General features: G+C 37.3%; 1 protein-coding gene across 2 annotated transcripts in view; it reads left to right on the plus strand.

Moving 5' to 3' along the window:
• The window catches only part of PHACTR2 (phosphatase and actin regulator 2), a 269,242-nt gene extending 262,154 nt beyond the window's left edge, over positions 1–7,088 (plus strand). For both annotated transcript variants that reach the window (XR_010413801.1, XM_045865665.3), the window contains one exon: positions 166–7,088. Coding sequence is in view for 1 of the 2 variants with exons in the window: in XM_045865665.3 (XP_045721621.2) it covers positions 166–181 (16 nt within the window). In the remaining variant the exon portion in view is untranslated. The remainder of the gene's footprint in view (positions 1–165) is intronic.
• The last annotated feature ends 9,445 nt before the right edge of the window (positions 7,089–16,533 follow it).

The following is a 16,533-nucleotide window of genomic DNA, read 5'->3' on the forward strand; positions in this document are numbered from 1 at the left end:
GTTAACAGTATTCTTTTACGACAGTGGTTTATAACAGTAGTGCAGTTGGGGGATGTCTAGAGCTGCCTTTAATTTATAAACATTACTGGCACCTTATTTGTTTTACTGATTGTTGACTGTGTTTTCTCTACCACAGACTCACAGAGTTTCTGTTTCTTGTGTCAGGTTTCACCGTCCGTAACGAAGCGTGAGACTCTTTGGAAACATAGACTGATCATCTTTGGGGGAAGCCTCTCTTCCCGAAAACCTGATATTGCACTGGGATTTGCGTGTGTGTGTTTCCCTTTAACTGGTGAAGGAAGTGTATGGAAAGTGCTCCCCACCTTCATGGCCCAGACGGGGCCAACAAGCAAAGGGAGGGGTGCAGTGACTGCTGTCCAGCATGTGTATTGATGGTAAGCAACACCGTGGTCACACCAGTTATTCTCCATAAGGAGTTTTAATCAAAGAAGATGAGCAGAAGACAATCGCTGGCTCCCTGTTACCAGAAAGCCAAATTGTAGAGTGCAGGTTGAAGAGAAATCGGGGCCTGGAGTTGCTGGGCACTAGAAAGGGGTGGGGGTGGAAAATCAGAAAAAAAAAAAAAAGAGAGAGAGAGAAATATTTCATTATGTTAATGAAGAAAAGAGAAAATCAAAGCATAAATATTTTTGAAGAAGGCTTTTGGTAGCTGAGAACCTATTAAGATATGGGAATCTAATCACCTAACGTGGATTCCTTAAAGACCTGATCCTAGAAGAATATTCTCGTTTCACCGTTATGTTGGTGCAGTATAGTACCATTATTTTATGTTGTGCCAGTGAATCCAATTGCCAGAAATACGTCTGAGTGTTTTCGTGCATCTTTTTCTTAAATGCAAGAGACTTTTATTGACTCTTAACAAGCATGCCTGCCCAAATTTTGTTGCATGTTTTAAGTAGCATAGCTATACACACTTTTTTTTTTATACTCCTTATCTAATGTACCAAACTTCTACAAGGATAACAGGACTGGGAATAAAGTCAGATGAATGTGATCCTGTAAATCTGTAGGAAGCTTTAGAAAATAAATCTTTTGGTCTTTCCCTAGCTTGGTTATCTTCAGAGTTGAAGCAACCATACTTGATCTAAGGAAGATAATATTGACAATCAAAACACCTTTCTAAAAAATCTGAGTCCAAAGTAAAAACTTAAGCAAATGCAAGTGTTCTGCCAGCAGTTAGTTCTGAGTGGGCATGGAAAGGACTACTTATTTTCAGGGCTGCATTAAGTTGGATTGCTGCTATTAAAAAAAAAAATTAAGTACATGGATCAAAAACATACCCGAAGGCTTAGAAGAACACAGAAAGTTTCTGCTAAGTTCCAAGTGAGGAATTTTGTATTTTAAGAGTCTGCAGACTGCATCCATAAATATAGCATTGACTTGCAATGCAAAAGAATCAGTGAGATTAAAGTCATGGAAGGTTTCTCTGTGAGCCTAGAGTCAGTATTGTTTACATTAAGAAACCCTCAATTGCCATCTTGCGATTTTCCGTGGAGTCGCAAGCACAGCGTGGCTTCTGCTCCCAAATACATATGATCAGATGTAAATACTACCTTGCATTCGATTGTTCTTTCATGATTGTTTTGTGCTCCTTTTATTAAAAACACGTGAGACCTAAAATAACAAGACAAGACCTAGTAGACTTTATTTTATTCGCAGAGCTTGGGCTAGAATTTTCTGAAATGCTTCTGGTTCATGATATGGAAGACTGTAATTTGCGATTTCAACCAAAAAAGCAAACATTTAATCTGGTGGATAAGTTTGGATCCTGTCAGTCATGTATATTCTGTAGAACCACTTGAAATGGGGTGATTTTGCTTAAAATTAAAAAGTTTTGGCCCCAACTGGCCTGTTAGAAAAAGCCAGGACCATTTTATGTCTAAGAAAAGTAAGCAGCATTGCTGCACCTTTTGCTGCACTGGGCTATCTGTGTAATAAACCCAGATTCTGCACTGTCGTCATTTCATTACTAGTATAAGATGTACTTTTCTTTTGAAAAAAATGTTCTGCATGCCCAAGTGTCTTTCTCCGGCTGAAAGGTTTTGTCCATTTCATAGTGTTCAAATCCAACCACGGACATTAACTTTGTTCTCATTTTTTTGCCGAAGCCTTCCTTTTCCTTATAATACTATTATGTTATCGTTGTTGTGTCTTGGGAAAAAGTCCAAGGAATGTAATGTTATTTTAATTTTCTATACTTAAAATCTTAAAATGTTGTCATAATTTTTAATCACGAGGCCTCTATAAAATGGTAAATGTAAGACATTATCACTGTTTTAGCATTCAAGGTACAGGTCATAGAAAGTCTCTACTTGGTTGATAAAAGGAGCAGTTTTTTTCCCCACTCATGGTGCATGTGATGCAGGTTTTTTTATTCCCTACAATGAGATGCACCCAGTACAAAGATGAGACTCCCGTCCTTCAATATACGGTTTTGCTTGTATGGTATGTCAGATTTATGAACTACCCACACTTTTTTCTTCATACCGATTGACACATTTAGAGAAAAGTTTAAAAGAGCAAAATCAAAAAGTCAAAAATGTTACCACTGCTAGTCTGCTATTTAGGAATTGAAAGCACATTATCATTAGAATGATTCTTTAAATAAAAAGCTATGAAAAGAGGGGCACCTGGGTGGCTCAGTTGGTTAAGCAACTGCCTTCGGCTCAGGTCATGATCCTGGAGTCCCAGGATCGAGTCCCGCATCGGGCTCCCTGCTCAGCGAGGAGCCTGCTTCTCCCTTTGACCCTCCCCTTTCTCATGTACTCTCTCTCTCTCTCATTCTCGCTCTCTCAAATAAATAAATAAATCTTTAAAAAAAAAAAAAAGCTATGAAAAGAATCGAAGGATTGTGAGGTAACCTGTATTTTTCAGAATAAGGCTCTGTGTTCCTAGCTAATTTTTAAAAGGTGGAAACACTGCATATTCACCCAGCAGCCCATCCAGGTCTCTTGCCTGGCATCCCTAACGATGTGGACCACCCTCCATCTAATTAGGCCTCTGCCCAATGCCAGCATTTCTGCTGTCCAACCAGTAAGCTACAGTTCTATGAGAAAAATAAATGTGTGTGTGAATTGGGCTGTTGTAACACAATACCAGGCTTTTCCCTATTTAAAGTGAGACATTAGGCTGACATAGAGGAAGTGAATGAGTTTTCCTGAGTCCCCAAGATATGATTAGGGTAGGAAACAAACCCATATCCAGGAAGATCTCAGGCAGGAAGGAACCAGACAGACTGTAAAACACAAAGTGGCCATTTCTGTCTTTTTTGAAATGGAGCAAAAGAACATTAAGGTAGTAAGGAGACACCATGGGCATTATCAGCATCTTTGTGGTCTGATGAAATTAGTCCTCTAATGAGCATTAATTTAAGGCAACCCTGCCTGATAATTCTCTGTGTATGTGAAATGTCTTGGCATTTTTTATGTTTGATATAATTTACCTTTATGTTAATTCCTTAAATTATTTAAACTAAATCTATAATATTCAGAGAGCCATGTGGGGTATTGGAATAGCTGTTTTAAGTGGAGGAAAAAGCAAACTCATCTATCTCTCGGATTTACCGAGAAAAACAGACTTTCTTTTTTTGTTTTCATGTCCTTTATTAGCATAATGATTGTAGTCACTTATCTTTTTCTAATGTTAGTAAATATGTTCTGTTAGAAAGTTTTGAAATGTAAGTGAAAACCTATTTAAGACAGTAAAGGAATTGACTACACCCTTCAAAAATCATCAGATATTGAAAATGAGAGATAATTTCCTAGAACCCATAATTTGGGTTTCACATCCCTACAATATTTCCGTGCTATGTTGGTACTTTGAAAAAATCCAGTAGCTTACACTTAAAAGTGAAAAAACTCTGCATATCCTGATATGGACCACATTTTAAGATATAACAGGCATTGTATTTATACTCAATAGTCATCAGACAGCTTTCAAAAATGATACTGTATTCACAATAGAAAAAGTCTCATCTACCACATAGTAGCATGTACACATTTAAAGAGTGAAATCTCTCTTTTCCTCCTTCTTGCTCAAAAATTTCTTTAGTTTATTATTTTTTAAGTGGTCCCAGCAGCACATTAAACACAGTGAGAGAAGTCTTCCTCAAAATAGGTGAGATGGAAGATATGCTCATTTCTGTCATTTCATCAGTACAGTAGCTGAAGCATCCCTAAATTCCAGTCATGTTATTAGCCCTAACCTTACTAGTGAAGGTATATAATTTGAGACAAGAACTAATTTCTTCACATCATTAGAGTATGATGTGAGCAGTAAGGTACCACTAAGATGTAATTTATGTACGGAGTTGACCCTTGGCTTCTTGATATAGGTTATGTTCCACTATTGAGCATTTGGTGTCTTCTTATTGACGGGATATGTCACATTATTTTGCTTGGCAAAGCAGAATGAGCTTTCTGGAACTGAAATATGTCCAAGAGGGGAATGCAATGGCAAAAGTCACCATCACATTAATAGGACCATCTTTCTGAGAGAAAGCTCATCTTTAGGTAGTTCAAATCCAAGGTTCAAAGAGCAGCATGAGGAACTACTCTTAATTTGGCAGTGACCAAAAGGTGGTGGGAACAAAGGTAGAATATTCCCAAACCAGTTCTCATTTTCACTTTCCCTTTATTTTGGGTAATAATTAAGCTTAAGTTCTATATGAAAATGGGAACCACCATTAGCATATCTGGAAAACATTGGAAGCAGAGTTCACAAGGTCATTCCAAATTAAGAAATCCCACTACATATTCTGTAAGATTTCTGGCAAAAAGAAAATAAAGTATGAAATGAAATAAAATAAAAATAAAATAAAATAAAATAAAATAAAATAAAATAAAATAAAATAGAATCCTGTGGCTGTTATTCTCACCAAAAGCCAACCTTGTAGGCAGGGGTCATTTTTAGCCATGCTAGGTTTTACTGCAGTGTCACTCAGCTTGCTGTGTTGCTGACACAAACTGCACCCCTATGAACACCGTGCTGTTGATCAGTGTTTTGGGGAGGGGGTGCTGTTGGCATTTGGAGCTGGGCAGTTCTTTGTTTACAGAAATGTCCCCTACATTGCAAGCTGTTTTATATCCTAAGCTCATGCTGACTAAATGCCAGTAGCATGCCCAGTCACCGTAAAAACACCAAAAGTCAGAAGCGCTCCCCCATGTTCAAAGGCCCTCCTAAGGCGGTACCACCTCCCTTGAGTACCACTGTCTGCTGCAATTTGAGGACACACAGGGAAGAGTACCTCTTTCAAAACATCATCTGGACTGCCTTGCACTACTTTGGGCCCTGAATAGTTCCTTCCCCCTTTATTTTCCAAGCCTTCTGCTTCAGTGAAGCTTTAATTTGCCAGTTCTTCAGGGAGGAGGGTGCTGGGCAGCCTTGGCCGTTTCAGTTGGCATCGTCACTTGGCTGGTCCATGTATGTACTTACAGGAGAAATTTCAAATGAAGCAAACTTTTTTTCCTCTGTTTTGGCCTCACAGTTTTACCTAAGAACTACACTGTTGGTTACCGTCTTTGTCAGGGTCTTGAGGATTATTGCATGGCTTAATCACAAATACAGCTAACAATCCACGTAACAAAACTGGCGATCCATGAAAATCACCGTTAGATTTTCTCCTGGTAAGGTACATCCCTTGAGGTTCAAAGCTATCACCTATTGATCCTGTTAAAGAAGCATTTAATCCACTTGTAAGTGCTTGAATTCTCCCTGTAACTGTAGTCATGCAGTTCAACTTTTCTAAAATTTGTCAATACTAAATTATGAAGGAAGCGTGGATTAACTGGATTGCATGCCTGTTGTTCATACTTCATTGATGGTCATACACAAAATAAGATGATTTTACCTAGTTGAAACATTGTGGAACTACGCTAATGATACATAAACATACTTTTGCTCTGTTGCTTTTTATCACCAAAACTGAATGGTGAATATGTCTTGAAATGATTTGGATGAACTGTGGCTAATAGAATGGAAGAATTTAGCCACTGTAATTTTCCAAATACTAAAATGTCTAAGTATCTTTTTCGAGACAGAGCAACTCAGAGTTGATAAAAGAGGTTATATTGTGAATTTTTAGATGGTGCTTAAGAATTCTTATCTTGTTAAATACCAGTATTTTTTTTTTTCTTTTTAAGAATAAATTAAAGGGAGTAAATGAGGCAGAATGCCACTCCACCCTCAGGTCAATTTCATGGTATATTAAAATGCCAATAATATTTGTGCCACTTGCCAATTTGGGGGACTCTTGCCATACTGGATGCTTTTGTTATAGTTTGTATCATTACATTGCTTAGAGAGCCTTCACAAAAAGATGTCACCTTTGCAGTGCTAACTAGCATTTGAAAACAATCTGAATAAATCTAGGGTCAAACCACTTACATTACTTAAAATATAGGCACTAATTTTTATTTTCATTTTTTTAAATATTTCTTCTGTGGCTTAGAAATGTGCCAATGTGTTCAAAACATTCTGCACCAGTTTCACCAGATTTAGTACCTAGCAAAAACTCAAACTTGTCATTTTTTTCTATGTAATAGTGATTTTTAAATCAAGAACTATACACATTCGTTTGTTATTTTAGTCTTTGGTTAAAGTGATTAAGAATGGTAAGCTGTGATCATTATCAGACTGACGGAATGATTCCTAATTTCCAGTAAGTGATCTAATTCTACATATTACACAGGTACAATATCTGTGAGTGTAAATAACTGGAACTGTACACTGATTAACATGACAGTTTCTCTTTTTTTGTTGTTCTTGGTCTGTACTGTATTATAGTATGTCGGTATAAATACCTACAAGTATACACAGATATGTATATGTATTCCACTATTGTAACCTGAAAGACAGACTATGTATTATCTTTTTTATTCCTTACTGGTGTTTGTGTTATTTAAAAAGCAAAAATTATGCTCTATTTAGTTGTATAATATTATAGGATCTTTGCTGTGCACAATTCCAAGTGCCTTAGAACATGGTTTAGCTTTCTTAAGTATATATAAATGCATATATGTATAAAATTGGGAAAAGTTACCTCAATAAAATCATTGGGAAATCCCCAACTTTAGTTTCTTCCAATTCTATTGTATTGAGACAGTGCTCGGTATTTTTAAATTAAAAGCTTACGACTCCTCCCCTGTAAAGCAAGAATAAGACAGATCTTCTAATTGTCTATTATTTCAACTGCACCTAATTTAAAATTTTTTGTATGTAAGGCCTTGTGATTTGTAATTTTTATTTAAAATATCTAAGAATTACTGCTTTAAACAGCAACTTACAGTATATTTTTAAAACTTGTTTTTTTTTAATATCTGAGGATATTTGATGTTGATGTTTCTATTGACATTATATTATGTAAAAATAAAAGCTAGTACCTTTAGAGTTTATAATACAGAAAATAAACAAAGTTCCTCATTATGCTTATTATTTAATGTATTATAAGCAAAGAGAGAGGTGGGGAGCATATTTTGGCCAGTAAAGGAACTGGAATATACTTTTCATTTTTTCAACAGCAGTTACAAATTGTAACTTAGCCTCCCTCAACTCTGGGACAAAAGCAAAGGTAGGAGAGGAAGGTATGAAAAGCAATTTGTGTGCCATTATCCTAGAAGGAAGACATATAAGAGAGAAGATCGGGACCAAGAGTTTTAAAAGTAGGTTTGAAAAATTGGCCCCAAGTATGCTATGTATGCTATTAAAAATTAGCTGTACATCCCCAAGGTAAGTGTAGTAGTTCAACAGCTACTTTCCATTTTTGCTCACACTAAACTAGGTTTTGCGTTGAAACACTAATTTCTAAAACCCAGTGGAGGTAAGAAATGGACAAATTTTTTTTCCATTTTACATAACACTTTGATGGCATTCATTTACGTAAGACTATTGTGATTGAACTCATTGCTGGACCTCAACTCAGATATCTGTATGGAGTGCTTATGCTGCTGTCTACACACAGGCCAAGTCCTTGCTCAGTTTATGAGTTCTGAACTCTTTGCCCTTTACTCTCCCTCTGCCCCTCTCCCAGCTCATTCTCTCTCTCGCTCTCTCAAATGAATAAATAAAAATCTTTAAATAAAAAATATTAATAATAAAGGGGCGTCTGGGTGGCTCAGTTGCTTAAGTGTCTGCCTTTGGCTTGGGTCAGGATCTCAGGATCCTGGGATCAAGCCCCACATCAGGCTCTTTGCTCAGCGGGGAGTCTGCTTCTCTGTCTCTCTCTGCCCCTCTCCTAGCTCATTCTCTCTCTCTCTCTCTCACTCAAATGAATGAATAAAAATCTTTAAATGAACTCTTTGCCCTTTAACAGGTGGTCACTAAGTAGTAGAACACAGAAAACTCTAGAGAAAGCTGAGAACCTAAGTTTGTGTGAAGGTTTTTTGCTCTTTTGCCAAAAACAGGTACCATTTCTAGATTTTCAGGGAGAAAAGCTATAGATACTAACTTTGTAGTTAGATAAATATCCTAAGGTGGCGAGAACTAGCATTTCACTCAACAATGGGAAGAATTTGTCCCTAATTATCATGTAGGCATACTCAGCAGCTTGACCTTAAGTTGTAAGTCATCTTTTCCACGGTCAATTTAAGTTTGTTACCACTTTATGTTTAGCCCCTTGATTACCTCTGAAATCTTGGTCATTGCCTCTCTGAGTCTTCCTCAACCAACCGTTCTTAACCCTGCTACCACATTATTCTTCCTAAAGGATAACCCTCATATTATTCCTTCTCAGAACTTTCCAGTGAGTTCCCTCTGCCTACCGAATACCTCCCAGGTGCTTCAGTCTAGCCCTCAAGATCTGCAGCTTCACCACAGACCACAGTTCCAGATAACTCTCATTCCTCGCTTGGGCCAAATCAAATGAAACTCATTGTTCTCCATATACATTATGCACTCTCCCAACATCACAGCTTGGTTTGTGCCATTTCTTCCAGCTAGAATTTGCCTGTGTTTATTAACATCCTTCTAGGAAGGGTTCAAATGTCTTCTCCAACTATTGTATTATAGTTTCTTTAAAGTGTTCAACACCATATATAAATTTAACAGATTTGATTCCTTTTATAAGCACTTCGAGGGCCCAAATGTCATTATAACGAGCATTGTTTTTAAGATTTTATTTATTTATTTGACAGATAAAGACAGCGAGAGAGGGAACAGAAGCAGGGGGAGCAGGAGAGGGAGAAGCAGGCTCCCCGTGGAGCAGGGAGCCCAATGCGGGGCTCGATCCGAGGACCCTGGGATCATGACCTGAGCTGAAGGCAGACGCTTAACAACTGAGCCACCCAGGCGCCCCTATAACGAGCATTTTAACAACACTTTTAAGTTGAATACCTTATAAATGGAGTCAATCAAACTTTCTTAAACATTTTAGTATTATTACAAATGTAAAAATACTCTTATGCTTTTCAGCTTTGCAAGTCTAAAATTAGTTATATAGTTTAAATTAGAATTGTGTGGCTAATTGGTGAGATTCTACAATATTCCAATTTTAAAAAATTACAAATATTTTAATACCAAGTACATACAGATTTTCCCAATACTTACAAATCATATATGTAACACAAAAATATTTTTGCCTTTCATCTAATTTCCAAGTTTAATTCTAAGCCTTTCCAGGCTTGTAGAAATAAGACCACTGTCTTTTCTTAGACACTGAGAAAAGCAGATTTTAAAACCAAAGACAAGCTGAAATTACTGGATTGATGATTCACCATTTGCTTAACGGTCAAAGATCTATGACTGAGAAAACCATCCTATGGGCTTCTTACTTCTGAAAAGAATCTACTTGAACCACAGAGACATATTCAGAACCATTTTTCAGTCCCCATAACTTCTGGGGTCTCCAAATCCACAATCTTCAGATAGGATTGGCTTATTAAAACAGATTCGAACTACATCCTAAACAGTTCTTTTGTCTGATAGGTAGAAGGAAGTCCTGAGTTGTAGTTAGCTCCCTTCAACAATCTTCTACTGGCTTGTTGAAATTTTGCAATTTTTTTTTCATATTCTTTCTCTCTGACTAGACACAACTCATTTAAATAATACCCAACTAGATTCTGTATTCATCCCATACATATGTCTCGTCTTGTTTGTCCCTAAGGCCAGAGCTCTGTAGTCATGCTCAGGATGGTCTAATTAAATCTAAAAGCTGAGCTGACGGAGGAAGAGAAAGGGATAGAAGACTAACCGAGCTTAACAATGGCTAAATGTTGAAGGTCCTTGTAAACTTTCTACGGGAGTTCAGAATTTATCCTTAAGAGGAAGTATTTTAAGTGCAGGGGGAACATCCTCAGATTTGCCCTAATTACACTGGTCACAATGGCAAGACTGGATTGGAGGAGGCAATATAGGAAGCGTGAAAACCATCGCTATTGCCATAATCTGACTGGTAGATGATGGTGACCTCAACCAAAGTGTTCAACTATGGGAATGAAGAAACATAACAAATTCAAGGGACAACTGAAGGGCAAAAGTGATTGTTGCAAATGGGCAATGAGGGATATGGAAAAGTAAAGACTATACCTATATTTTTCGCTTGGGCAACTTGGTGGACGGTGGTGATGCCACATGCTGAAATAGAAAGTAAGGAAGGTGAGGTTGTAAGACTTGGGGGTGGAGGAGGCAGGGAGCCCGGGAAGGAGAGGGTAGGAGGTACGGAGAGGTGAGGCATTTAATTTTGCACATGAAATTCAATTTGAATTGACTGCCTGTTGAGACATTCACATGTGGACAGATGTACAGTATTCAGTTGAGTCTAAAGGTCAGGTACAAGGTCTATCCTACACAGAGGAAGTAGAGAATCATTAGCATGTGTAACAAACTGTGGAAATGAGTAAACCTCCCAACAGATAATGTAGCTTATGGCTAAATAAATTACTACAATGAAAATTTAACAAAATATTTTCTCTTCACCTGAAGAAAGGAGACAAATCTCCAAGACCATAAAATCATTTCATTTGCACATCATCTGAGTGCTTTGGAGGGTATATATATATATTTTTAATTTAACTGGGTTTTACTGGTTAGCTTAATTTTAAGTAAAATGGAGTAGTGCTTTATGTAGAGGGTTAAGTTGTAAAGCAAAAATTATATTTGAAAATATATTGCCTCGAATACAATGAACATTGAGATCTACTATTTCAATAAGTCCACATAGCCCATTTTTACTTCAACAGTAAAATATGTGGCTGGTTCTTTAATTCAGCCACAGATGAGGAAGTTAGTTTACATCTAAGTGCTACGTGGTATTAAAAAAAAGAAAAAACAAACAAACCTTACCTTTAAGCATAAGAATTATACTCAGCACAATGAGATGCTCATACCATAAGCATAGGGAACATAGTAATGGAGGAAATAGAGGTCAATGTCTCACCCACATTCCCAGTATGAGCTCATTGACGGAATGGGAGGGAGAATCACTCAATAGTTAACAGTGGTAATTTGGGGTGCTTGGGTGGCTTAGTCGGTTAAACATCAGACTCTTGATTTCAGCTCAGGTCATGATCTCAGGGTTGTGAGATTGAGGCCTGCAGCAGGCTCTGTGCTCAGCTTGGGGGGATTTCTGCTTGAGATTCTCCCTCTTCCTCTCACTCTGCCCCTTTCCACCCCCTGCGGTGGGCTCTGCACCCTTCAGCTGTCCCTTCAAATCACATTTCTAATTTTGGGGGAGTCTGCTTGAGAGTCTCCCTCTGCCCCTTTCCACCCTGTGTGCTTGCGCTCTCTCTTTCTCTGTCTCAAGTAAAAAATAAATAATCTTTAAAAAAAAGTAGCAGTGGTGGTAATCTTATTTCTCTCTCATTTGCTGAAAGCATAGAGTTAAATTCATAAGTTAAAGGCATGCATGATCTAATTACCAAAGTTGTCACTGGTTTCAATAGTGACGTTGTCACTCAAAAGAAAGGAGACTAATAATGATTTGTGAGCTTTTAATAGCCTAAGGCTAGAATGAGCATAACTGACACATACCAAAGAAAACTCAAAATTCATGTCATAACTAGAAAGGCACAATAAAAAAATAATAAGTTGTATTAATATTTCCAAAGTGTACTCAGCAATGAAATGTATGTACTTTTGACTCAAAAAACAGGAGTCAGCAAACAAAAAGCCAAGCAGTATGAAGAGTTTGTGCTGTTAAAAAGAATTTTAAAGAACATAACATTACCGGGGGCTAGAAGCTAGTAAAATCATCTAAGTATGTAATATGAAAAACCTGAAAGGTACCAGGATTTGAGGCAAAGCAAAAGGATTAAGATAGAGGAAACTGACAAGTTGGGTCTAAATGCAAGCTAACAGATTCCATGATGTGAATCTGACTTGAAGCAAAGCATGTGTTCCCTGACAAATCCCAGAGGCTACAGGCCCTGGTTTCAGGAGATGGTCACCCTGAGGCAACAATGAAGTTAGGTGAATCCTTACATTTACCTGGGAAGTGGACAATTGCTAATCTTCACTGAGCACTGAGCACAGACCAGGCACAGGTCCCAGCATTTATAACATATTTTCTCATTTAATCCAACAATTCCTCTAAGGTAAACAATAATACTATCATTCCCATTTTACATTCAGGTAAGTAAACAGAAGCCCACTTACCTCAGGTTACACAATCGAAGTGAAACAAATTACAGTCTAATTTCGGCCAGTGCACCAAGCCTCTTAACGCTGTCATTTAATATTATAGGGGAAATTTTGTGTTTCATTGGAAAATGATGCATTTTCAAACGAGTACACCCTTCCAATTCTGGGTTTAGGAGGACTTTGCACCTTTCCTTGCCTTTGAGATATTTTACAACTTTGTAAGTTGTAGAAAGCTGACAGGAATGTGGAATAATTCTTGTCTCCAGACATGTACATAATTTCTGTCCAGTGGAGGTTCAGTTGCCTTCCCTAGGTCACTGGGAAAGAAGCCAGTTTTGTCTCCATTTGCACATTCTTCTCAGTATTCCTTCTCTGTCAATGTTTCTCTTCTTTGGATTGTCCTCTGAACTAATTGTAACATACTATGTTTCCCTCCTTAACAATGTGCTAAATAAAATCTTTACTCACTTTATGCTTATGTATGAGAGTCATGGGTTTACCATAAAAAAATTATCCTTGAACAATATTTATTAAACCTGATTATTTTAGTATCTAACCTGTCCTGTCTTTTTGTTTTTTGTGGTTTTTTTAAGATTTTATTTTAAAATAATCTCTACACCCAACATGGGGGCTCAAACTCATAACCCAGAGATCAAGAGTCACATGCTCTATGGACTAAGCCAGACAAGTGCCCCTACTTTGGTTTTTAAGTACCTTCACTTTTTTTAGACACCAAATGTAACACTTCAAATCCTCACTATAAATATATAAACAATAAAATATATAAAACAATGTAAGTAATTGTAAACAATGAAAAAATATATACAGGAGACATCTAAAGTTCCTATAATCCCAGCTCCTCATGGAAAATTGCTATGGGCAAGTTTGGTACATAGTAGACCAGGTATTTTTCGGTGCTTGCACTATGATATTTCTGTGTAAAATGTTTCTCTATATATAATTATTAACAACGACAACAACAAATGCCATTTTTGTGATGTTCTACAACCTGCTTTTTTTCTGACTGAATGAGTGACTGTCCATGTCGATCTGCATCTCCTTAGAACAGCTTCACAATAGACCATGGTATTAATTTTTTTCAATTAATCCCTTACTAGTGGAATTTTAATTGCTTTCTTATTCTCTATTAAAAACAGTGCTACAGTGAACATCCCGCTCCATCCATCTTGATGCTCTTTCTCTTTTTATAAATTAACTACCCCCGCAAGCTCTATTAATATTGTCAAGCATGTAATTTATAATTCCTCAAGTTACTGCTTCAGTGTCTAGTTAGTTTGGGTATATTTAAGCAAGTTTTCTCCACTTCTGTGTGCATTGGTTTCCTGGTGCTGGGGGTCCTTGGGCAATGCTGATGGAGAACCACTGCTGAATGTGATAAAAATAGTGCTAAGATGGTAAACATGGTTTCAATAGGCAAGTTCATTTCACATGGAAAACACAAAATTTTTCAAAGCCTAGACTAAACCAGGAATTAAAATTAATTAGAATGAATTTATTAAAATTCTTTTTAATCATTATGAAATGGATGCCATTTATTAGAGCATACTAATAAGATTCTAGGAGAAGTATGGCTTGGATTTATTATCATTACTATAATATTTCAGTTATGGGTGTTTTTATCATAGGAAATGTTTTTCTGTGTTAAGACAAGCCAGGGTCGGGGCGCCTGGGTGGCTCAGTCGGTTAAGCCACTGCCTTCAGCTCAGGTCATGATCCTGGAGTCCCGGGATAGAGTCCCGCATCGGGCTCCCTGCTCGGCGGGGAGTCTGCTTCTCCCTCTGACCACCCCCCCCTCATGTGCTTTCTCTCTCTCAAATAAATAAATAAAATCTTTAAAAAAAAAAAAAAAGACAAGCCAGGGTTTTGTATATATACCATTTTAACGAATGCATTGTTCTAGATATTGTATTCAACAAATATTAAATGAGCTCATGTTTATATACACAGCATCCAGAACAGGCTCGAACACATGTTAGCTACCATATGTGTTGGCTTTTTGAGATGGGGTATATTGTAATGGTTAAGGGTGTGACTCTCAAGCGACACCTGAGTTCACATTTTGGCTGCATCACTTAATGGCTTTGTGTTCTTGGGCAAAAGTCCACTTAATTTTCTGTTTCTCAATCTCTAATCTATATATAACAAAAGGATAATGATAGTAAATCTCTTAAATCCTTCTTTAAGAATTTAAAGAGTAAATATATGTAAAGTGCTTTGAACAATGCAATTCTTATTGAGTCCTTGCTATGCTATGCCCTGGGGAAGTAAATTAGGCAAGACAAAAACCCTTGTCCTCAAGTCGGTTACTACAGTTTGAGTCTAAAGACAGATGAAAATAGTTTGGATTTACAATTTGATGTAACTGAGTAGACTAATCACAGGGCACAGCGAGAACATGTGGGGAGGGCCCTAGTTTTGAAGAGTGTAAGTTTCCTAAAGGCAGAAATGGCTAAGCTAACACTTGAAGAACAGGGAGGCGAGAGGAAGAGATTTTTAGATGGGCATAGCAGAGTCAATCTCTTTTAGGTACATTGGGGAACTGCAAGCAGTTTAGTAGGGCTGACTCAGAGAGTGGTGTGGGGGGGATAAGGAGACATGATGCTAAATTGATGGGTAGAGGCTAGATGAGAGAAGCAGTTGGCCATGCAAATGAGTTTAGACTTTATCCTGAGGCCAGAGGGTAAGACATCCAAAAGGTTTTATATACACAAATGACATGATTGGATAAGAGTACTAAAAATAATGAGTCTGATAAAAGGGGTAATGGGGTGATACCTTTGGATATTTAAAAGGTAGAATGGACAGAATTTGCAGCTGCCTGCCTTATGTAGGCAGTGTAGCACACGGTTAAGGGTGTGGCCTTCCTGACCAGACTGATGGGCTACACGTCTAAACTTTTCCATTTATTGTGTGACCTTAGGCAAGTCACTTCAATGCTCTGAACTCCAGGCTCTATAAGACTGGCTAATTGTCACCTAACTACAGGTTTCTTTTATCAAAGAAATTAAATGACATAACGAATACAATGAATACAATGTGTTAGTATTAGATCAGTAAATATATACAGTAACTGAATAGTACTCAAAATTAAAAAAAAAAAAAAAGCAATATAGTTAAGTGGTCAGGCTCTAGTCAGACTCAGGTTTAAATCCCTACTCTGCCATTTACTAGCTGTGTGGCCTTGAGAAAGTTACTTAACTTTCCTGTGCCTCAGTTTTAGTATTTGTAAGATACTGAAAATAATAGTGCCTCTCATAGTGTTTGGTAAGGAAGATATGAGATAATTCAGGTAAAGTGCCAGCACATTAATTCATTTAAACAAATATTTATTGAGTGTATGTACCAGGCACTATTCTAGGCCCTGAGGATAGATAGACATATTAAATAAAGCCAATCAAAACAAAACAAAACCTGCCCTCATGGAGCTTAACTATAGTAAACATCCTGCACATAGGAGTGTTATATATGTTAGAAAGCATCATCCTAAGACAATTTCTGTGGTCCTAATCTAAATTGTTTCTATAAGTTTTATTGTAATAAAAGTAATATTCCACAAATATTTATAGAAGTAATAGGAGGACATAAAGGCACAGTCCAAGATAACTCAGACATTGTAAAGACGCCAGAGATTGGGAAGGGGAAACACCAGTTTGAGGAAAGATCTGCTGATAAAGTTATGAATGCATTACCACCCTCTTTTGTCCAGGAAAAGCTGTGAGAATGTGCCAACACCTGCCTGAAATCTTCCTAAGAAGGGGTGATTATAGCCTATTTGCTTAAACCACGTTAAAACATTTGACGAACGACTTGGAAGAAAATAAACATTAGTATCCTCCTTATAAGATAAGGTATGCAAACACCAAAGAGATTCTATTAGTTCAAATGCCTTTACTGTCAACAGAATCTCGGAGGGTTTTGTCT

This window comes from Mirounga angustirostris, unplaced genomic scaffold (assembly GCF_029215605.1).
Source record: "Mirounga angustirostris isolate CCGP_5_RB_7025 unplaced genomic scaffold, mMirAng1.0.hap1 SCAF_8, whole genome shotgun sequence".
Taxonomy (NCBI): domain Eukaryota; kingdom Metazoa; phylum Chordata; class Mammalia; order Carnivora; family Phocidae; genus Mirounga; species Mirounga angustirostris.